Genomic DNA, 25632 nt, shown 5'->3' with positions numbered 1-25632 from the left:
AGTGATAAGCAGTAATTTGTTGCTGGAAATGATAACCTTTTTATCATCAAATCTGAGGCTAGGCAAAAAAAAAAAAAAAAAAAAAAAAAGAGCTACAAGTTTTGTTCATTTTCCCAGAAGAAATGTCTTCTGGAAGAATTCTACTAATATAAGGCCATGGAAAATATATCAAATTTATTCTATTTCTATCATAATGAATTTCTGATAACTTGATTATTACATATATAACAACACTCTGAAACACACAGTGAAATGATTATATTATAGTGACATAACAGAGCTTGTTTGACTTTAGTTCTAAGGAAAACAACATAAAAAATTGCATTCACAAATACATTTATTCATAAATTCCAGAAGTTTTTAAGTAGATGGGTTATAAAGATTGAATAATAACAAACATTGCCGTCCTAAATTTTTTTTTTTTTGGTAAATTATAACAGCTTATAACTTTGCACTTTTCAGGTAATAAAAATGCTCTGATGTGATCATTATACACATACACACACGCATATAGATACTTTAAACTCTATTGAAAGTATTTTTTTATTTCAATTCCCTTCTTACTGTTAATAAATTTGGTGTATTCCTTTAACCATATTAATTTTCATCATGAAGCATCTACTCTTGCTACCATCTTACACTGGTTATTTTAAAGAATTCATTGCACGATGTTTAAGGAAATAATGAGGTGTTATTTTATTTATTTATTTATTTGTTTGTTTGTTTGTTCATTTATTTATTTATTTATTCCTACTATTTTGAAATTTTCCAAAACTACGTTTGGGAATTAGAAAGAATAGTTTCTTTCTTAAAATGTAATTGGATTAAAAAGAAAAAAGTTTTTACTCTATTTGAACATTTTTCAATTCCAAAATTCTTATTCATGCAGCATACTTCACTTTCTAATTCTCATCTGGACTTCTTGGCCTAACAGCTGATACTGGAAACTTCTATGTAATTTCTGACCAAGAAGTCAAGGGTTGCTTAATATCTTTTAAATAATATTACACCAGTGGAAGCTATCAAATTTATATTTGTGATGATTTACTAAAATATATTGTACTGAATTAAGGGCACTACAGTTTATAGTTTCAATCTTGTCTGTGAGAAAATCATTTCTAGAAATTTGCAATGATAAATATAATGATAACATTGAATTAAATTTGTATAGGAGAGTAACTGAAAGAAGTTTTCATTGTCAAAACATGCCTCTTAAATGTTTAACATAATGTTTGATAATGTAAATATTTTACCTAGAATTCCCCATAAAGTTACTTATAGAATTTCTTATATTACCTTATAGAAATTCTTATATTATTTTTGTTCAAATTTAGATCTTCATGTCATACATCATTGAAGGCTAATTGCTTCCTGGATTATTCCTTAACTAAAAGGCAAACTTTAAATAAACAAACTGACCTCTATCTTTTTATTAACTGACCTTGTTATTAAAATGGTATAAAGAATTCTTGGGTGAAGAAACTTTTTCCCAACATATGTCTGAAAATTCTCTACAATTTATAATCACTGAAAGCTACCTAAGGAATTAATATTAACATTGTTGTTTGTTCTTCATTCTCAAAGAGGACCATGATATCAGGAAGGTGATGTCATGACGTGAACGAGAATTGGATTTAAGTGAGGGAAGCCTGTGTAAGATCACCTGCCTCACTTTCCCCTTCAGAACCATCTGGGTCTAGTGGCAGGATACACATCAAGACAATTAGACATGACCCAGGAGGAAATCGGAGACCTTGGCCTTTTTAAGCTAAGATCTTCAACAGATCTCAGTCTGACTGAGGCTGCACCCATTCACGGCTTGCTCATGATCCTACAACCAGCTTGTGCCAAAGACAGGATTTTACTCCAGCTGTCTGTGATTCTGAGTCTAGTTCTTGACTATATTTTGATGTTTCTTTTTCCTTATGGTTATTGAAAAGTAGCAGCAAAGTAATCTTATGCTTCACTGTATATATTATATTTATATGTTCAGTATGCCTTTTAAACCCATTACATTTATAGTATTGTTTAACATTCTGAATTACTATACTTAATTTGCTTTATATGTTTAATATATCTATATGTTAAAATATATTAAACATGTAAAGTGAACTAAGTATAGGAATGGCTCAAAGTTTACTTCCTCCTTCTTTTATCTCCCCCTTCCCCAAGACAGCAAGAAATCTAATATAGGTGAGATATGTTCAATCCCTTTAAACATATTTAAATATATCACATTGTATAAGAAAAATTAAAATGAAATTTAAAAAAAACATGAGAAAGAAAACAAACAAAAGATGAAAATAGTGTACTTTGATCCAAATTTAGTCTCCATAGGTCTCTCTCTGGATGCGGATGGCATTTTCCATCACAAGTCTATTGGAATAGCCTTGACTCACTACACTCATATTTTCTGTCAGTTTTTTTCCTAATGAAATAGTTACATTTCTGCAGAAAGCTGAAACTCCAAAAAGATATGCTTGAATCAGACAACTGAGCACTTAAGAGGAGGAGGGAGGTTGGTGACTCCAGACTCCAGAATCCAGGATTCTGCTTGCCTCCCTCCTTCACTTCTCCCTGTAAAGACCAAGGACTTTAATTTATCCTGACTCTGGCTGATCTTGAGGCCCTCCAGGGAGAAAGCCTGTACTCTACACATTTCATTCTATTTCTAAAATTCTTTTTATGTTATTTGATTGTTTCTTGATGTCTCACAGAGTTTTTAGCTTTTAGTTGCCCAATTATAATTTTGAAAGAGTAATTTTCTTCAGTGAGCTTTTATAGTTTCTCTTTTTCCCATTTGGCTAATTCTGCTTTTTAGAGTTTTCATCAGTTGATTATTGTGCCTCCTTTGCTATTTCACATAGTTTGTAAGATGTTATTTTCTTCATTGTGTGTGTGTATGCACATTCTTGACCCTTTCTTGATCATTTCATTGCATTAGTCTCATGTTTTACTCAATTTCCCCTCTTCTTTCTGATTTTTAAAATCTTTTAAATGTTATTTCAAGAATTTTGGGGGCTTTGAAACCATCATAATTAGAGGCTTTGAATATAGTTCCTTTGACTTTGATGTCTTCATTTAAATTAGTTTCTTGATCTTTGTCACCATAATACCTTTCTGTAATCAAGTTCTTTGTTGTTGTTTGCTTCTTTTTCCAGACTATTCCTTGACTTTCAATTTTATAATAAAGTTTGGCTCTGCTCCCAGAGTGGAGATGACACTGGCTCAACCTTAAAGTTTTTGTATTGCTGTTTTCAAAGCTACTTCTGGGGTTTTATACATTTTCAATTTTTCCCAGGTGGCATGATCTAAGAAGTGGTATGGTCAGTGATCTGCTCACCTATGTTCTAGTCTGTGAACTGCCACAAAAAATTCTTTTTTACACTGTAACTATGATCTGATCCCTTATTGCTCCATACTCTACTGTGATAATGCTTTTTCTCTCCCTAGAACTATGACCCAGAACTCTATATGGGCAATACAACATAGTCCTGCATTCACTACCAGCAAAGGGTCCCCTGGAAACTCCTTCTGACTAGTTTTCTTATCTATTTACTATCTTTGGGCTGAGAGCTTAGAAGCTACCACTGTCAATTCAGCTGTTCCCAAGTCCTGCTCCTGGTTTGCTTACTGGGCATGGACTATTATGGACTTTCCTCTACTCTCACACAGTGAGATAGACTCTTACAGCTAATATTCTAAGTTGTTTTGGGCTGATAAATTGTTTCTCCTTGTCCTCGTTTGTTCTGCTGCTCCAGAATTCATTTTGAAACATTATTTTATAATTGTTTGGAGAGACATTTGGGAAAGTTCAGGTGAATCTCTTTTACTCAGCATTCTCTCTGAATAAAAGATCTCTGCAAAGCATAAGTATTCTTGATATTTGTTGAAATGTGATGAGGATTAAAATATGGCAATGGAAGACTATGCCTAATTCAATAGAAAGAAAGAAAATATTTGCATATTGTGTTTAATAAGTGCTTTATTCATTCATGAGATAAGAAAAATAATCAGCTCTTCAGAGCAAAATACTTTGTTTTCTTATGGGTTTTATTTTTCTACTAGGGAAAATGGTTCTTGCATTGAAAAATATGGAACAAAAATAGTTATAAGGAATTGGAAACTTATGTTAGCACCTAACTTTAATAAACTAAACTCACCAGGCTTGAAGAAAAATTACTTTCCAGGATACTGAAAGAATTTATGGGCATTATTATTAAACATTCTCTTCAATTAAATAATTGATAATGGGAAGGATTTCACAGACTGGATGGATACATGCTTCCTTTTACAAAGAGTAAGAAAGTTATCTTGACTTGGTTTCCTAGTGAAATTCTAATGGACAACATTAAAAGGGATGGTTTGTGAGCACTTAGGAAGGGAAGCAGTATCCACAAGAAGTCAGTATTTGTTCATCAAAAACAAGTTATGCATAACTCTCATTTTTCCTTTTTTTGCAAAGATACTGGATTGCTGAATGATAAAAAAAACATATGTAGAATGCTTGAATTTCAGCAAGACAAATTTTATAAAACATTTTACAACATCTTTGTGGACAGAATATAGAAATGCAATCTCAGTGATTTTAGAATTCAATTTCCAGTTTGTCAAAGACCAGATCCAAAGAGCAGTGATTAATATATTGATGTTATAACAGAAGAACATATTGCCAGTGTTGTCAAAGGTCTCTGTGTTTAGTCCTGTTCTCTTCAATAACTTAAATGAAGCCTTAAAAGCATACTAATTAAATTTGTAGATTATAGGATCCTGATCCAAAATTAGTCTAACAGAACAGCAGACAGATCTAGTAAGACAGATTTAAAAGTGATAAGGGCAAAGTCCTAAATCTGGAAAAGAAAAATTAACTATACATGGGCAGATTTTGCTATATCATAGTTCACAAAGAAATGTTCTGGAAATTTTAATGCATTGACAAATCAGTATGGCTTAGCAATGTGACAAGGCTGCCCAGAGTTAGTGTAATTTCAGAATGAATTTTTAAAATCGTAACATCTAAAATAAAGCAGTTTATTATCACACTTTTCTCTGTCATGGTTATATCACAAAGAGACTAATATGCTTTAATATGCCCAAGTCAGAATGATATGGAGTTTGAATATGATAATATGATATGAAGAGTTTTGCTCTACTCTGCCCACTTCAGAAATAAATAGTTTATTGTGCTTCACTTTGGGCACACTATTTTATGGAGGACACTCATAAGTTAGAAAGAATCTAGGATCAGGTGACTATATGGTAAAAAACCTTGAGTTCATGCCAAATGAATACTAATTTTTAGAATCTGGGCATATTAAAAGAAAACTTAAGGGAGTGTTAATAGCTGTCTTCAAGAATTTGAAGGGTTTTAATATTAAAAGATTAAGTTTGTTTTACCTAGTTCAATTCTGGTTCTAGAAACCAGAATTAGCACACTGGATAGAATTTGCAAAGGTATAGCTTTAGGCTTTGTGTGAAGAAAAAATTTCCCAACAAATAGAGTCACAGAAAAGTGGATTGAACTGCCTTGGGAAATAATTGTTATATCTTATTAGAAGTCTTCAAGTAAAAGCTGACTGACTTTTCTCAAACCTTGGAGTGAAGTAGAATGTATCTGAGTTCTCTTTCAAGTATGACATTTTTGACTTAAAATTATGCTATGCATGATAAAGATTAAAAGAAGAATATTATTAAAAGGACATTGGGGTTTATTTTGTTTACCTCTGGAGTACAAACCTAGAACTAGTCCCTTACTCCTGCCTGCCTCAGTGTCCTCGTCTGTAAAATGACCTGGAGAAGCACATGGCCAGCATTGCTGGATCTCTGCCAAATTGAATAAAGTGACAGGTTTTAAGGTCAATAAAAATAAAAATTAAGAGAACTGTCTAAAATGAAACAGGCAGATAGATGGTGCAATGAACAGAGTGCCAGGCCTAGAGTTAGGAAGACCTGACTTCAAATCCATTTTAGACACTTAGAACCTTTATGACCCTGAGGAAGTCACTTTACCCTGTTTGCCTCAATTTACTCACCTGTAAAATAAGCTGGAAAGTGAAATACTACACCATTCTAGTATATTTGCCAAGAAAAGAGGGAGTTAAATATCAGTGAAACTACTGAACAACAACAAAAAATAAATAGGTTGCATTCAGAGGTATCTATTCATCAATGGAAGAATTTAAAACAGAGGCTATATGAATACTTGTTGAGCATGTTTTGCAGGGCATTTCTTTTCAGGTATGAGTTGCAATGGATGACCTCTGAAGTCCCTTTTAACTGAGAGACACTATAATAAAAAAAAAAAGTAACACTTGTCTATTCTAGGACTAAGACATAATAACAAGAAATAGAAGGAATTGTAATTAGAGAGATTGCTAAGATACTAGCCTTCAAACTACAGAATAACTTTTTGTAGTTTGATTTCTATATTGCTTAGGTATACCCTCATTTGCACACGAGTCTCCCCAATTAAATTATTCTGGATTCAAGATATGCTATTGGTCTGCAAACACTCAAAAATTTTAGGTCATAAGCTCCATTGAAGCATTTTTGGGTTTTTTTTTTTTTATTGTTTAATCAGTAGAGCTAGTTCAAAGTAAAAACAAAATGAAATAGGATAGGTTGCTGTAAAATCTGGGGAAAAGTTATATCAGTAGTTTATATAGTATAATAATTAACTTATAATAGATTAGTGATCTGAATTAAATTAGTGATCTGCCATTAAAAGACAATTAGAAAAGGACCATACTTTTCCAAATCTGTGGTTAGATTATTTTTAAACAATATTTTGTGTTTTTAATAACATTCATATTTCTCAATATGCTCTGCCTGCCCTCCCCAGAAAACTCTCTCTTAAAAAAAAGAGTAAAAAGAGTTTATAAGAGCAGTTCAACAAAATTAACTAATATATAAACTAAATTTTACATTGTATGCCATATTCTACACCCATAGCTCTCTATTACTGCAAAGAAAGGAAGTACATTTTTATATGTGTGATTTAGAGCAAAGCTTGGTTGATCACTGTAATTTTTTAAATGACATTTCTACTGTGAACTAACAGTATTCAACAAACACAAATATTTCAATATGCATAGAACAAGAGATAAATATTAAAATTGTTAGTAAAGAGTAAAAACTAAATATTATATATGCATTATACATATAATTAGTAAATAGTAAAAAGTAAATATTATATATATATATATATTCAAACACAAATAGACATTTATATCAATATATGAGACAGGTGAGAGTGAGGGCAAAAGAAGGAAGAAGAAGACAGTGTGGTATAGTGAACAGAGAGCAAGCCTCAAATAAGTCCTTATTCAGTACTGCTTTTGTCACATACTAGCTCTATGACTTTTAACCTCTCAGGTATTGAGACAATTCTTAAGCCATTACATTGCAAAAAAGTTGCTGATCTGTAGTGTTAGAGAGATTTTTCTTAATCTAAGTGCTCTCTATGAAATAACAAATCCATTGTTGTTGTTTCCACTTAGTTGTAGTCATTTTCATATATGTTTCCTGGTTATGCTTACTTGCTCTCTACTAGTTTTTTTTCAGGTAAAACATGTTTTCATATTAACTATATTATGAAAGGAAAGAGACAAAAATAAGAAAAATAAAGTTTTCTTAAAAATTTGCTTCCATGTGCACTTAGAGTTTGTCAGTTCTCTGAAATTGGATAGCATTTTTCATCATGGGCCTTTGTAATTGTCTTGGATTATTGTCTTGATTAGAATAATTAAGTCATTCATAGTTGATTATTATTAAAATATTACTATTACTATGTAGAGTGTTCTCCTGGCTCTGGTCACTTCATTTCGCATTAGTTCATATAGATCTTTCCAGGGTTTTTTTTTTCTCTCAAAACTATCCTGTTTGTCATTTCTTATAGTACAATAACATTCCTCCATAAACATAAAACTCAACTTGTTCAGCCATTCCCCAATTGATGCAATACCATCAATAACCAGTTCTTTGGTACCATAAAAAAAAAGCTGTTATCTTTTTGAACAAATAGGTTCTCAAAAAAGTCTTCTAAATGCTTTTTGTGATTTATTACATTTGTGTCCAGTTTATTTGCTATTATAAAAAGCACTTCTATAATTATAAATATGAAAAAAAACACATAGAATCATATATAGTAAGAACTGATGAACAGTGAATTAAGGAGAAGTATGGAAACTATATATGTATATGTTAGTATGTATATAGGAATATAAATATAAAATAACAAGAATTGAAGTGAATGCTTTACAATTATACTGACTAAGATTGTATCTGAATAAGAGCTAAATAAATGCAACCTCTTCCTTCTTTGCAGAAGTGAGAGATTATGAGTGAGGAATAACATATTATTAATACCCACTGACATGGTTAGTTTTCTAAACTACTTTCCCCTCTTTTTTAGTTTTTGTAATAAGGGAAGTCTTGCTTGATATGGAAGGAGTTAGACACACATATGTATATATGCACACATATCAATATATGCATATGTATACATAGGTGTATGTATACTTGCATGTGTTCAATGTGTATACACAAATACACACATGTAAACACAGACCATGCTATTCTGTTATAGTTTAGAAGCTCTCTGGACATATCTAGAGACTACACATGGAGAGACCATGGGTAGCTAGGATACTTGCATGGAGGTGCAAATTGTAACTCTAAAATTTCAAGGCTGTCACTGTTTTCTGATATTGACATTGTGCTTCCTCTGCTGGAATTGTCTTGTTGGTCTATGCTGAGGTTTGCTTCTATTTGTTGATCTTAAGTTAGCTGCTAGGCATGTTTCCACTGGACCCAACCTTTGGTCGGTAAACTTGTGTTTCTAGATTCTGACTTGAATCGGAGTGCTTAGGTGAGGAGGTATCTCTCTCTCTAAGACGAAGGATGGGTTTAACCATTAGCATGGATCCCAAAGACTCTGAAGTTCTGCTCTTTTTAGAGAGGCAAACATTTTAAATATCTAATTTCAGTTAGGAAAATCCTTCCTCTTTTTCTAGAAAAGGAGGTCTCTTAGTTCATAATACAACTTTTCTATTAATATATATTTTTTCTTTTTTTGGGGAAGAGAGATTCTTAAGAACACAGAACACTCAGCCAGCTAAGTAATGCTTAGAAACATGTATCATATCTTTCAACCAAAATAATGTCTGAAGTTTCATACTCAATTCTTTGTTTCAAATTCTTGTCTTTTTTTCACACATGTGGTCAATAACAAGCCAGCTAAGCTTTGATCCACATTTTCCTTGCTCCCAATCTCTAACAATCTAGTTTCTTCTAAAACTGCTAACTCATGTTTCCATGCCTACATAATTCATAATTACCTAAATATAGCCTCCAAACTTAAATGAAAGTCAAAAATTTTAATATATGTAGTTGTCTGTTAAAAGTTACCATAGACATTTCGAATTGGGAAGAAAAAAAAAAAAAAAAAAAAAAAAGAAAGCCTGAAGTCTTAGGAACAATTGCTGACTCTGTTACTTTATTTATTAGCTTTGTAACACTGTATAAGCCACTTCAGCTCATATTGTTTCTGCACTAATAAAATAGTTACAATATATTGTATACACAGAGTTGTTCTGAGGATTAAAGGAGATACCAAATGCAAATGTTCTATACATTTTAAGGCAACTATATGAATTCCATGTTTTACTATATTTCTCTGTCAATTTTTGAAATAATCTAAAATAAAAAACTCCATAATTCCTTATGATGAATATCTATAAATTCCATATTTATGTATAATAATGTGATATTTTAATTTTTAAACAAATTTAATAGCACCAATAATTCAAATAAACATTAAACATATAATTTTTAAAGAAATTCTTAACATTTTAATTACTTATAACCTACAAAAGACTATTTTCTAAATTCTGGGATTTTGGGAGGCTAGTTATGTGATCTTAAAATAACTGATCTAAAATTCCATCAGTTACAGAGAACATTTATTATAACCAAGTAAGTTGGCTTATATAATTTCAATAGAAATATTAAAGGAGAAATACTCAGGCTAAAGTTAGATTAATGCCATGGAACCTTTTTTTTATCTTTGTCTTTTTTATTATGTACTCCTTCTGTTGTCTGTTGCAAGAAATATAAAGAAAAAAGCAAAATTCAACTTCTTTCATAATAAAAAGTATCCTCTTCCAGTTATGTAAACTAAATAAGCCCAGGCCCTAAAATGCACAGGACATAGATCTTTATTTGCTTCTGCTCATAATAAGGCAATATGATTGAGGGTAGAGCAAGTAAAAGGCTATAATTTTTACTGAATTTATTCATTCTTCCTTATTCTAGATAATTCCTATCCAAATTTATGTTATTCTATTTTCCATTCAAAAGTTAAAGAAGTGGGATTTATGTGCACATGTAATTTTTCTATGATAGAAATATTAAACATTGCATTTATTTAATACTGAAGAAACAAGAAATAAGCCAAATACTTTTTAAAAAAATCTGAGAGTGAGGGTGTAAAAATGTAGACAATCATTAAAAATGCATGCATTTTAAGTAAAAATAAATTTAAAACAAAATATACAACACAACTGTTTCTTTTTAAGCTCATAATTGCATAAATTCTCTAGAGTATATAAATATAACTTAAAGTTAAAATTCTTTTCATGACATATGAATAAAAATTCTATCTTATAGAGAAAATATTTTAATATATACCATATCAACTGCTCAGCAGATCCATATTTTAAGTTCACTTAAAATTTCCCAACAAGAACTGATTAATCTAGATATATGACTGAATTTCAGTTTATCTTTTATGTTTATTCTTTCTCTTTTTAACCATCTACATAATCTCTGACATAATTTTAATATTATAATAACTAAAATTATAAAATGATTTAAAATTTTGATTACTTAAAGATTTTGTCATTGGTAAGCCATTGTTTAATACCCAAATGGTCTGTAATAGCCTCTGGAATATAACATTACTTAGTTTAGCATGAAAAATATCTTAAGTAATAAGCTAAGATATTTTCCTTTCCCTTTCTCAAAGCATCTAGTATATGTGGTTTTAGTCTACTTATGATTATTCTTATTTTCAAATTCATTATATGCATATGTTACATATACATGACAATTTCTTTTAAAAAGTTTTTAGATGTGTAGTACACTATTCTGACTTGATCAAAGACATACATGCATCATAGCTTACATTTCATGTATTACATCCCTCTATAGTCTTAGCTTTCTCTTGGTAGCTACAGAGTGCTACAGAGAAAGGGTCTAAAATCAGATAGTATTACATGAACTTAAAATGTTTATTATGTCTTTGTCTGTCCTTTCACCTTTTCCTTTACTGCACTCTCTTGTCTGTCTGACTCTCACAGGAGACATGGATTACAACTGGTTGGATCATACGTCTTGGCATAGCAGTGAGGCATCCCCAATGTCTTTGGTGAGACATGTGGAGCCTTACCATTTGTTTCCTTTTATCATTTCATTTTTTCTTTGTTTTATTTACACCTTTGCATGTTTTCTTTTTTGTTTCCTTTTTTATCCCACACCTTTTAGGGGACAGTCAAAAGGGAAAAAGAAAAACTAGTGAGCAGGCAGTTTTGTCGGACTCTAACACCAGGTCTGAGAGACAAAAGAAAATGGTGTCCTTTGGTGGCCACTCTTTGGAAGAGGACTTGGAATGGTCTGAGCCTCAGATTAAGGACTCTGGGGTAGATACGTGTAGTAGCACGACTCTAAACGAGGAGCATAGCCATAGCGATAAGGTACTGATTGAGATTGTGGAGCCTGCCTTTTAACTTGCTCATTTTGGTCTTCGTTTGCTCTCTGTCACTCATTAAAACAGTACATAACATAAAAGATGGGGTGTTTTCAGAGACAATGTAGTATTTCTTAAGGTGCAGAAAAGAAAAACAAAACCCAAAACTCCTGCTTGCTTGGCTGTTTTTTTTTTTTTTTTTCTTCCCACTGTTTGGCAGCACAAGAAACAAAACAAAACAAAACAAAACAAAACAAAACAAAACAAAACAAAACAGGAACAAAAGGATGGTCTTATGGTCCGATTTAATGAAAGGAATTTGTATGGTTACTATAACCTACAAAATAAATAAAATTTCTTGATTGGCTTATTTAATTATGTATACATGTTGCTTGGGATGAATTTAAATTAATAGTTTTGAATCCCAGGTAAAAGAGAAATTTGAATAAAAAGTTGTTTTTCTTTTTTCCCTTTCACTGTCATTTTGTTCTTTTATTTAACTGCCACAGCATTTTTTTTTTTTTTTTTGTGCAGCCTTATTTAGTGCTAGAACCATTGCCACCTGCTTTGGTATTTATTATTTTTGCTTTTAGTTGGTAGGAATTGGGTCTATCATCTTTAACATATGTATGTAATTGTTTGGAACTGTCTTTTGCCTGCCAATTTTGCATGAATATGAGCATGAAACTTTTGGATAATTGTGAAATTAATATGACTGCACAAAACACCTGATTCACTATTCATCATGTAATCTTCAATGGTATAGGACATTATTCGTAAAGTTCTAGTAGAAGGGAAATAAATTAATTACTAATGTTTTGAAGATCAGTTAACACTTTCAGGACATTCTTGGGTGAATTGGATAGGCAATATACCAAATAGATCTAGAGATCTAAAGACCAGTGCACTTTCAAAAAAAATTAGTGTTTTAACTCCAGTCTTACTATTAAATTTGATTCAATTATTTTCTGTGCCAATGAAAATATAAATTTGTACAGGGTATTGTTTTTATATATTCATACCATTTGAACATAGAAAGACACTTTTGCCCTTAACATTAGTTTGAATTATAGTATTTTCTTAAGAATGATTTATAATTTTATTCATTTGCCTTTTTACTTGTAAAATAAGGCCATTCATATTTTTAAAAATTTTGTTACATGAGATAAAACTCGTGTATTTATAGCAACTTTAATTTCTTAGAAGTTCACCATTTTTGCTTTGTGAATTTTAACCTTTTTTACATCTAGTTGAACCACATTATATACATATGTGTAATGTACATATAGATATATGTATTTATTTAATATCTTAAATATAGTATCCTATATCAGATACACTTAGAATCAGGAAACATTGAGATTTTATTCTGATACAATCTGTAAATAAATTGAAGATTGTGGCAAATTTTTTTATTATTATTTTTAAGACTAAAAAGGTATTTGTGCATTCATAAAACTTTTATGACATTCTAAAATTTAGTAAGTAATAAATGTGAAACTAATTTTGTCTTGAAATAATTTTAACATTTTAATGCATTATTTTAGCACCCTGTTACTTGGCAGCCATCCAAAGATGGAGACCGTTTGATTGGTTGTATTTTATTAAACAAGCGCTTGAAAGATGGAAGTGTCCCCAGAGATTCAGGAGCAATGCTTGGATTGAAGGTTAGTAATTAAAAAAAAATACAATTATTTTAATGAGATGCTCTTTTCTCATGAAATGCCTTTCTTCTTTTACCGTATTAATGGAAAAAATAAAAGATGTCAGTTTGTGTTATTCTATTTTCTTTGTTTAAAGAAGTTTATAAGTATTTGTTCAAAATTTCTTTTTACCAGAGATAGTATTTAAAAATTGCATGCCTTTCACTTAAATACTATTAAAGCACTTCAATTTTTTAAAATGTGCTTTATATTAAAAGTGAATAGGTTAATTCTTTTTGACATAAGTTGTTCACTCAAGTCTGAATATTTTGGTGTCAAATGCTTTTATGTATTGATACATTAATATAATTTTGAAAAAAATTTGTTTTATATTTTGTTTATTTAATTCATGTGCTTCTCCATTATCCAATTGATAAATGGTCAAAGGATATGAACAGACAATTTTCAGATGATGAAATTGAAACTATTTCCACTCATATGAAAGAGTGTTCCAAATCACTATTGATCAGAGAAATGCAAATTAAGACAACTCTGAGATACCACTACACATCTGTCAGATTGGCTAAGATGACAGGAACAAATAATGATGAATGTTGGAGGGGATGTGGAAAAACTGGGACACTGATGCATTGTTGGTGGAGTTGTGAAAGAATCCAACCATATTGGAGAGCAATTTGGGACTATGCCCAAAAAGTTATCAAACTGTGCATACCCTTTGATCCAGCAGTGGGCTTATATCCCAAGGAAATACTAAAGAAGGGAAAGGGACCTGTATGTGCCAAAATGTTTGTGGCAGCCCTTTTTGTAGTGGCTAGAAACTGGAAAACTAACGGATGCCCATCAATTGGAGAATGGTTGGGTAAATTATGGTATATGAATATTATGGAATATTATTGTTCTGTAAGAAATGACCAACAGGATGAATACAGAGAGGTTTGGAGAGACTTACATCAACTGATGCTGAGTGAAACGAGCAGAACTAGGAGATCATTATACACTTCAACAATGATACTGTATGAGGATGTATGCTGATGGAAGTGGATATCTTCAACATAGAGAAGAGCTAATCCAATTCCAATTGATCAATGATGGACAGAATCAGCTATACCCAGAAAAAGAACACTGGGAAATGAGTATAAACTGTTAGCATTTTTTTGTTTTTCTCCCCAGATTATTTTTATCTTCCAATCCAATTCTTCCTTTGCAACAACAACAACAAAATTCGGTTCTGCACATATATATTGTACCTAGGATATACCATAACATATTTAATATGTACGGGAATGCCTGCCATCTAGAGGAGGGAGTGGAGGGAAGGAGGGGAAAAATTCAGAACAGAAGGGAGTACAAGGGATAATGCTGTAAAAAATTACCTATGCATATCTACTGTCAAAAAAAGTTATAATTATAAAATTAATAAAAAAAAACTATATACCATAATGACAATAAGCAAATTAAATTGACTACTCAGAAAAAAACAAAACAAAAACAAAAAAAAAAAAAACAAAGAGAAGATCTAATTCAGTTCCAATTGATCATTGAGGGAAAGAATCAGCTACATCCAGAGAAGGAACACTGGGAAATGAATGTAAACTGTTTGCATTTTTGTTTTTCTTCCCAGGTTATTTTTACCTTCTGAATCCAATTCTTCCTGTGCAACAAGAGAACTGTTTGATCTTCACACATATATTGTCTCTAGGATATACTATAAAACATATTTAACATGTATAAGACTGCTTGCCATCTAGGGGAGGGGGTAGAGGGAAGGAAGGGAGAAGTCAGAACAGAAGTGAGTGCAAGTGATAATGTTGTAATTATTTACAACATTATAATTACCCATGCATATGTTCTATCAATAAAAAGTTATAATAAAAAAAATAAAGCAGCGATAAAAAAATTCATGTGCTTCTTATAGAGCTCAGATTTAGTTTCAATTTTGGTCAATTTAGTTTAGTTTATGTCAATCACAAATAATTTTTTTATTACATAACTCCATTTAAGCAGTTTATTGTTTATATTACTATAAAAGCTCATAAAGCAAAAAATATAATACACACACACACACACACACACATATATATATATACACATACATAACCTTAAGTTTCACATTGTTTGAAAACATTACATGATATTTGTCATTTCTATTTTCTTTTGCAAGCATTCACGGTTATTTGGAAATATATTTTTCTTTCATCATTGTACATTAAAAAATAACAAATGTTTGTAAGCAGTAATTCAGAAACGTATACTGCTGGTCATTTAAGTAAACATTTCATTTACTTGAATTAAATAAAACTTTTATAATAGTTTGTTCCTGATTGAAAACATTTAGAAATATGTACAACTTTTGGAAAATAATAATCTATTTTAGGGTGTTTGATTTTAGTAGTGGAGCTAATATATATGAGCATTTGACATTGGGCAGACATAAACATGAGAGCAAAAGGTAAACCGTTCTCATTATTCTCTTATTCTGTGACAGTATAGGAGCTCTCTGGACAGACATAGAAGAGATCTTGTTAGCAAGTTGTTAGTGGTTTTAAACTAGGGAGTCTAAATGGTGATTATGAGTTGGAATATTAAAGAGTGTTAGAATCTCACAGATGTTGATGGTTGTTCAAAGGACCCTAAGGACTGCTTAATTAGAATACCTTGGAACATCAATGGGGTGCTGTGATTCAAAAAGAATGAATAGGAACTAGATTAAGTATTTGTGCAAATTCTGCACATAAGATTGGTATCATATCTATTTTCCTGTGGCTATTTATAAGTTCTATCTGTAGAGCCAAAAGCAATACTTAACAATAATCATAACTAGGATTTACATAGCACTTTAAGAATTACCAAGCACTTTACAAATATTTCACTTTATCTTCACAACAACCTGGGAGGCAGGTACTCTTTTTATTTTTGTAGATAAGGAAATAGTCGCAGATGGAGAAATAATTTTCCTAAAATCATATAACTAGTGAGTGGCTGAGAGAGGATTTGAACTGTTTTTTTCCTTACTCCAGGCCTAACACTTTATCTGTTGTGCCATTTAACTCCTCCCGCCCTACCTCTGCAAATATGACATAATTTATTAGCATTTCTTCTAATTTTTATTAGTAATCATTAGCATCAACACAGGTAGTTATTATTCTATGAATATGAGAATAGTGCTCCCTTGAGAGTCTTTTTCTTATCTTTCTGTGTGCTACAGGATCATTATTGGAACTTCCTGGGATGATACTGGCTTAAGATCATCTTAGGTATTTCCGCCCTCTAGAAGTAGAGAACATCTTTTGAGAAGGAAAATAAAATCTACTTTATGCAAATGGCTGAAAGTAATAGAAATGCTGGATTTTAAAAATAATGTATCCTTTAGATAAAATTACTTTATAAAGTCTTTGTGGTTGTTTAATTGTCCAATTGTATCTGACTTTTTTTTTTTTTTACCCATTTTGAGGTATTCTTAGCAAAGATACTGGCATGACTGGCATGCATTTCCTTTTTCAGTTCATTTACAGATGAATTAAGAAAAGATTAAGTGATTTCCACTTGTTAGTAAGTTTCTGACACTAGATTTGAACTCAAGAAGATGAGTCTTCCTGATTCCAAGGCTAGGACACTGTTTACTAGATAATTTAGTTTTTATTCAAAATTAATTTAATTTAAAGGGTGCATTTTCAGAGACAGAATAGCTAATTGACATTCACTTGAATTTTCAACATTATTTATCCTAACAATAATCCTATTATAAAACTTTCTTCTTTCAAACAGGTTGTAGGAGGAAAGATGACTGAATCAGGTCGACTCTGTGCATTTATCACCAAAGTTAAAAAAGGAAGTTTAGCTGATACTGTGGGGCATCTTAGACCAGGTATGTTTGTATCATGAATTGTTTGTTGGAGATCTTGGACTTGAAAAATATGAAAATATAGTAGTTTAGAATGTATTTTGATTAGTAGTGAAATGCTCACTCATGTTTCATATAAATCTTCAGTCATTAATGAGATTATTACTAGGATATTACTAAAGCACACAGTATAAATTTTTTAAATGAGTTTTTTTTTCATTTTTAAATGTTATACTTGTGTTAGCTAATGTTCCCCTTTAGTTCATAATAGTACTGCATTATAAATTCTGGTTTATGGGAGAAAAATAACTTTTTGTAGGAAATTTGGCAAATTTCTAGTTTGAAAAAAGGCAAAATCTGTGGGATATCCTAAAATCTCATAAACGCTTACACACACACACACACACACACACACACACACACATTTATCTGTATACATATATGTGTGTATCTAGAAATATACTCTAAATACACACTTAAATTTTTACACAAATAACACATTTTGATTTTTATGAAGTCTAGAACTTTATACAAATACAATACATAATAATACACATAATGCAAAGATATTATAGATGTTTTTATCATAATGTTCCTTTTCTGTTGTTGCTTATTTCATATAAAACTTGTCTCTTATTCATGAATATGCTAATTCTCTTGGCTAGTCATATTTTAAGTCACTGGAATTATTCTACTCTATTTTATCCTCATAGTTTCATTTATTTATTTATTTATTTTGGTCCTGGGTAGTTCCATGGCACCAGGGTATCATTTATGTTTTGAATTAAACTCTTGAGGTTAGTTGTTCTTCTAAGATTATTCCTGCTGCAAACTACAGGTGATGAAGTATTAGAATGGAATGGAAGGCTACTACAGGGAGCTACATTTGAGGAAGTTTACAATATCATTCTAGAATCTAAACCAGAGCCACAAGTGGAACTTGTAGTTTCAAGGCCTATTGGGTAAGTTGGTTTTCCATTACTTTAAATTTCCAATAATGATACAATTTGATATTCTCTGTATTCTGCATCAATAAATTTTTTTAAATTGTTATCTCCTACATAAAGAATCCAAAATATTGTTCCAGTCATGTCCAAAAAATATTGAATTTTATAAAGAGTATGTCACACTCATACATTCTCTCTCTCTCTCTCTCTTTCTCTCTCTCTCTGTCTCTGTCTCTCTCTCTCTCTGTCTCTCTCTCTCTCTCTCACACACACACACACACACACACACATCTCTTACTTGCCTTCATTCAGGGAGCTCCTCCTATCAGCTGATTCTTTATTTGGATTCATTTACTAATAATACGTGATCTCCTACCTTGTCTCTTCCCCCCACCCCACACACAATATATTAAATCCTAGACTACCAAAACTAACTTCAACCCCTTCCTTGTTACCCCAGCCATTCTTCAGCTTTTGATTGATGCTTGTTCACTCATTTCCATCCACCTCAATCCTATGGTATTGTTTTTCCTTATAGCCACTATCAGATTCTCCCTCTCAGTGGCTCTGCGTTGAGTGTGTCCTTTGGAAAAACTCAGATAAGACCCATATTCAAGAACTAACCCTCAGTGATTCCTAAGAAAGGGATTAAAAACTTACATCTGTTAGTGTCAATTTGTTCATCTGCTGATCCCTTAGCTCTTTTATTGCAACTTTTTTTATCCTATTGATAAATTAATAAATGGAAGGCACACAAATAAATGAAAAATACAAGGAAACAACATACAAGAAAAACTATTACCTTAATATTATTTTGGCTTTCGTAATGTATTTGATACCAAAATAAAGAGTTAAAGTGATAGTCATTGTTTAATTAAAAAGTCTTACTACACTGATTCAAAGAATCAATACACAAATGTAAAATGAGGGATAAATGATGGGCTGAATTTCATGAGAAAAAAGTCTGGTGGGCTTAATAGAGTGCAAACTCAGTATGAATCAGCAATGTGAACTGGAAGTTTAAGGAAAAAAAATAACAAAGTGATCTTAACTATATTAAGAAAACCATAATATCAAGAAAGAATGATGGTTAATGGCCCTACTGTGTTTTGCCTTGGACAAACATCATATAGAATATTGTCTTTAATTGTGGGCACCACACTTTAGAAAAGGCCATTGCCAAGCTGGAGTCTCCAAAGGAGAGTAATAAAGATAGAGGAGGACACCAGACCTTGTTCTAAGGGGATAACTTGAAGGAAACAGTACAGAGAAGTTTTAGGAAACTCTGTGGGAGAGGGATTACACTTGTTCTGCTTGGAGTTGGCAGTAAGAATTATGAACAATGGATGAAAGTTTTGGGGAGCAAGATATAGGCTTATTTAAAAATGAATTCCTAATGATCAGAGATAAATGAAAATGTAGTAGACTTTCACATGGTAATGTGTTTCCCCTAATTTTGACTTCAATTAAATAGGAGATGATCCCATTTGGGGCTTATTATGGAAGCATCTGTATATATGAGTTGGATTAAAAGACTGCTGAAGTCCCTTCCAACTCTTATGTTTTGCAAAAGTAAATTCCTTAATGTTTAGGCTTTTGTTACAGTTCTTTCTCCATCTTTAGCTTCAAAAGAATATTATTTATGTAAAATGATTAGAATTATGTGAGAATAGCTAAAGACATCTTCAACATTATCACCATAAAATATGCTCTTGCATATGAAACCATGTAAAGATAGCTTTATAAAAATTGTCCTTATCCTATTAGAAGTTTATAAGCCAAGACAGATAAAGATAATATAAGCAATGACTAAATGTCATACAACTTAAATAAAAAAAGTAGAGAACTATAATTATTTTCTTATTCAATAGGCATTTATTAGCTACTATGTGAAGAGAAATAATATATAATTAATCAATATTAATAAAAACAAGGGGAATATAAGATTCAGGGTAGAATTTTTTTTAATTTTTAAATTAAATTAAGGTTAAAGCCCTATTGCCATAATGTATGCATGTATATATGTATTTATTTATTTTTGTTGAGGTATTTGGGGTTAAGTGACTTGCCCAGGGTCACACAGCTAGGAAGTGTTAAATGTCTGAGACCAGATTTGAACTCATGTCTTCCTGACTTCAGAGCTAGTGCTCTATCCACTGAGCTACCTAGCTGCCTCCCCCTCCCCGTGTACATTCTTTAAACATTAGAATTCTACCTAACCTGAACCTGAAATGAAGATAATCACTTATTTCTATTGAAGTATATCTTAAAATATACTTCCCTCAGGAAGCTTCACCCAACTTGTCTTATTTTGCAAACCTCTGATATGCCGATAGTTTATGATAATAAAGTGGTATTTTGAGGTTTTAATTTTCAATCTTTAAGGGATCTACTCTATGATATGATTTTTATATAATAACTTCTGTCATTTTTATATTTCTTAAATATTTTGGAATATTTATTCACATTATTGTAAATTGCTATAACTGACTTTAAGACTTATTACATGATTTATTAAATCACTCGGGTAAATCCAAGCTCAAGCAAAAATGCCCTTAATTATTTTTTGCACAGAAGAGATGGGGAACTTTTCAAATGGAACATACATTACTCGCAATACACACACACACACACACACACACACACACACACACACACACACACACTCATGCCAGTCCAAAATGTCCATCATGTTTAAATTTTTATCCTAAAGTATGGCTTAAGTTAGTAAAAAAAATTCAATAAATTCTAAGTGAATCTTACTAAACTGTCTTTTGATGTATTTGATTAACTGAAGTAGTGATAGTACATCTCTAAAGGACAAAAATAGGTCTACTTGTTTGATATTTATTAAGATGATAAACCATGTACCATGTATGCACAAATTCATAAATTTATAATTTATAAGTCCACAAACAATTTAATAATTTAATTGTAGAGTTAAATATTTTATTATTGGCCAAGATATTACTTATACCAATGTTTGAAAAAGTTTCCTATTATTTCCTTTTTCATTCTTTCAGAGACATCCCCAGAATCCCTGATAGTACACATGCACAACTGGAATCCAGTAAGTTTCATTTTTTTTTAAAGTGAGAATATAATGAAATTCATAATAAATAAATACAATAATTTCTATTTTTATAATAGTACAATGTGATAATTTAATACAAACTAATACAATAACAAAAGATGAACCACCAAATGAATTGAATCAACATTGATTTGTTATGGTAGAAATGTTTTCATGCATTCATGTTCTATTTGACAAAACATGATAGGGTCTCAGCAAATGTTTTCTAATTGAATGCTCCTGGGACAGCAGCTGGGAATCTCTAAAGCTCTAAGGCAATGGGGCTACAGAGCCCTGTCTACAGAGCACTCATTCTGAGATTCATTATAACAGTGAACTTTGAAAATGTCACAACCTTTAAAACATTGTAACAGGCATTTTGTATAAAATTTATAATTTCAAAGTTGCACTGTTAAATATAAATGAAGGGTTGCTGGTTCTATTCTAAATGCAAAATTATCATTTCAGGCTCTAGCTCTTTTGAATCTCAAAAAATGGATCGCCCTTCCATTTCTGTTACTTCTCCCATGAGTCCTGGAATGTTGAGGGATGTTCCACAATTCCTGTCTGGACAACTTTCAGTATGTACTCACTGAAATAATTTTTTTCTTGCTTTTTAAAATGCTTTTAGATATGATAATACTCTAGAGGAAGACATTCTGGCTAAAATATGACTTTTTGTGAATATAACTTTAGGTTTTCATTTAAAGGTCATTAAACTTCCCCCTACCTCCTATTTCTTGGTTCAAATGAAAAAGTAACTTTATTTAACCTAGATTCTTTTGAATTTAGAGAGTTCTAACTTTTTTTCTTTTTCTGTATTTAAGCCTTTTATCTCCTACTGTCATAACATTCAGGGTCATGGTCTTTTGTTCTCTATTCCATGGTAGCCAAGCCTTATCCTCAGACATATAAAGGAGGTAAAATGTTATATTACGTAAAGGCCTTATTTAAGCTAAAGGAATCTGTTATGCATTCTTCCTTCTTTATCTCTAAAACAATTCTATGAATTTTAGGATATTAGTAGTTTATTTATAGTTGTATATTTATAAAGGAATTTTAGTTTGTTTTCCAAATTAGTGAAGCATAGGGATGAGTAGAGCAAAGTTTTTAATATAGTACTAATTCCATGATATATGTTCATGCTATTTCTAACATATCACATTACATGGTAATTCTAAAAAAAATGAAAATTTCAGATATACACTTTTATTTTCAAATCAGAAAACTTTTGAATATTTCATTCTTTTAAAACATAATGCTTCATTACATATAATATCAATATTATTTATTCTGTTTTAGAGTGTTCTTTTTATAATGACTTTAAACTGTTTTGAAGAATCAGAAATTGAAATTCAACTTAAATTTTCAAAATTCACACATCAAATTGTACAATGTTTTCAGTAAAATTCTATATAATACTTTAAAAGAAATAGTGCTTTTATTTTGTTTTTTAACTTATGAAAGGGTTAATAAGAGTAAGTCATTTTGCTTTTTAAAATCACACTCATGAATTATAAAAAATGAAAAAATCCTAAATATTAAAATAAACAAATAATAACTAAATCATTTGGACAGCATGATTTGTAGTCTAATATGTTTGCATTTGCTGTTCTTTTTTAAAAGTAGATGGATTCTTGCTGATATTGATATGTTCCTCCTTCCCCACTCTCTCTCTCTCATTTTCTTCTATAAGCAAAATGTCCTTTTAATTTTTCATAGTAATGCTGTATGTCCTATTTTCCTTTATAAGCTGTATCTAATTATTCTTAAATATGATCTGGAAAAATAGAAGAATTAATATAGTCACAAATGCTGATTCAGGGGAGAGGAAAGAAAGAAAAAGAATAACACTTATGTAATAGGTATTTTAAGTCAGCCACTGGGCTAAGTGCTATTTTATAAATATGATCTCATTTGACCCTCACAAAAATGCTATAAGATAGGCATTACTATTATCCCAATTTTCTACTTGAGTAAACTAAGGCAAACAGTAGTTAAGTGCTTTCCCTAGGTCACACAATTAGTATTTGTAGCTATATTTATACTTAGTTCTTCTTGATTCTAAGCCTACCTTTCTATTCAGTGTGCCACCAGAACTACCTCATATGATTGTATATGTTCATGTGATTCTCCTTTCTTAAGACCATATCAAATTTCCTACATGGCAAGTGTAACACTTTCAAATTCCTGATCTTTAAAAGAGACCGAATGAGACAAATGAATAAACGTTTCCCTATCCTTTGAAGAATATGAAGTAAATGATGTTTTAATAAATCACTGGAATGTTCAGGTCAAATGTATAATTCAGGGAAATATTTCACCCTTACCTCAAAGTTTTTTATAATATGACTAAAGATCAAAAAAGCTAAAATTGGAAAATTTAGGAAGCAACATTAGCCTCCCTTAAATGTATAGAATTCAGATTTATTTTCTCAAAGTTATCATAAACTTAAAATCCATGGGATCTTTGTTTGAAAATGAGTGTCAATATCATGTCATTATTATTTGAAAGCCGTATGTTTTGTATTCAAGTCTTTACTATTATGCTAGATATTTTTCTTCCATCTACTAATGTTTCTGAAATTAATTTGAGCTATTCTTTTGCATCCAAGAGAACGTTAGCAATATGTTTATCTAGATAAAGAGGTATAAGAATCTCTCTTATCCTAATTCCAATATTTTCTTTTACAGGAAGCCTTAGACCAATAACACTATGCCAGTTATGCTCTAGCTGTACATATGCTGAGAAAAGGGGAATCTTAGGCATATGTGATGTATAGATAGTATGTTACCATTACAAAAGAAATTCCCTTTCCTTCTAATCCTCATCATGCTACACCTCCCTGTCAGTGACATTTAACTTAATGATACTAAATCTGTCAGATTATAACTATACTTTGTACATAGACAGAAATTGTTTCATCTTGTACTTTTATTATCCTAACACTAATTTATACCAAGCTTACTGTGCTATTTAACTCCTAGAGGGTCAAATAACAAAAAGAACAAAAAAAATAAAAACTTCTACCAACACATAATATTTTCATTTTCAATTACTATTTAACTCCCCTAGGATCCAGTGAACATCAGCTAAATTACATGTTAATCTATTCACTTAGAGAAATTTGTTTTTGCTAATTTTTCTTTTTTGCTTTCTTATTTTTTCTTTTCATTTGGGTTTCTCAATATAAGTACTTTTCTCTGTAAGAAAATGCCATTTTAGAACTTTAGACCATACAATTGGATGAGGTAGTATTAAATTTGTTTTTAGATTATATTGATGTGAAATACAACCTTTTTACACTTTCAAAATTGAGAATATACAACTCTGATTTTGTATTAGATTAAATAGACCAAAACTCATATTTATTGAACATAATAGTTCATTTTATTTGTGGTTGATTTTTTATTTATGAGTTTTTGTATTTGTTTTAGAAAATTTTCTTTCATTTCTCATTCTTTGTTTATACATAACTATTTGTATGCATTCTTTCAAAGACGTACCTGAATGAAGAATATATGTCCTCTATTACACTTTACTTTTCTTCTTTTTTAAACCAAAGTTATCATTGAACTTTGAATCTATTTGTTTCATTCCTGGTATTTCAACAATGGTGCATGAAAGGAATATTCCAGATACAACATTGAAGTGAATAATAGTAGGAAATGATCTTCAAAAATGGGAAAATAACTGAAGCATACAAAGCCAAATTTTACATTTGTAGTAATCAAAAAGTGATGCCCATTCTGCATAAAATGAATCAATGTACATAACTGACAATGGTCAGTTATAATTCATTTTTCTTGTGTTTTCAGTTATTAAAATACTATATTATATGCCTATTTAACACTATTAAAATTTTAGTTTCAAATAAATGTATGGTTCAGAAGATATCAGTGGTTGACTTCAGGAAGCTACATGCATTAATGGGGAATTCATACTATCTTCATCTTTTTGAAAGTAGTAAAAAAAAATGTGTATTTAATGAGAAAGCAGTTTCTTTTTAAGTATTCAGAGATTTACTTGCATAGCCTCCCCAACTCTAATATTCCTGGTACTTTTTTATAAGCCAAGAGAATTGAAGGCGAAGGTAAGAGAGCCCATCTTTCCCTGATGTTTAATCATTAGCTACATCTTGTGCCACTCAATCTTCCTGGTCCTTTTCAGTTTCTTATATTATGAAATGTGGATTGGATTAGATAATCCCTGAGATCTTCCTTAATTCTTGATCTGTGTATGTCCAGTTTTTCTCCTATTCTGTCACTTTCTTACCAAGCTTTACTAAATGTTGAGATTCATCTCCAATTAATAAATAACTGAGCTACTAAAATGAGATTATTAGCATTTCTAATTTATT

At 30.8% G+C, this 25632-nt stretch overlaps 1 protein-coding gene across 47 annotated transcripts in view; it reads left to right on the top strand.

Moving 5' to 3' along the window:
* RIMS2 (regulating synaptic membrane exocytosis 2) overlaps positions 1-25632 on the top strand; it is a 780681-nt gene that overhangs the window by 396639 nt on the left and 358410 nt on the right. For 30 of the 47 annotated variants that reach the window (XM_074267248.1, XM_074267268.1, XM_074267279.1 and 27 more), the window contains 6 exons: positions 11545-11753; positions 13294-13413; positions 17176-17275; positions 18090-18213; positions 21222-21268; positions 21740-21852. In XM_074267248.1, the coding sequence (XP_074123349.1) occupies positions 11545-11753; positions 13294-13413; positions 17176-17275; positions 18090-18213; positions 21222-21268; positions 21740-21852 (713 nt within the window). Of the gene's footprint in view, positions 1-11360; positions 11429-11544; positions 11754-13293; positions 13414-17175; positions 17276-18089; positions 18214-21221; positions 21269-21739; positions 21853-25632 lie in introns of all 47 variants that reach the window. The other 17 variants (XM_074267288.1, XM_074267300.1, XM_074267308.1 and 14 more) reach the window with 1 other exon arrangement.

The sequence above is a fragment of the Sminthopsis crassicaudata genome, chromosome 1 (assembly GCF_048593235.1).
Source record: "Sminthopsis crassicaudata isolate SCR6 chromosome 1, ASM4859323v1, whole genome shotgun sequence".
In the NCBI taxonomy this organism is placed as follows: Eukaryota; Metazoa; Chordata; class Mammalia; order Dasyuromorphia; family Dasyuridae; genus Sminthopsis; species Sminthopsis crassicaudata.
This window is presented reverse-complemented; position numbering and strand designations above follow the sequence as displayed.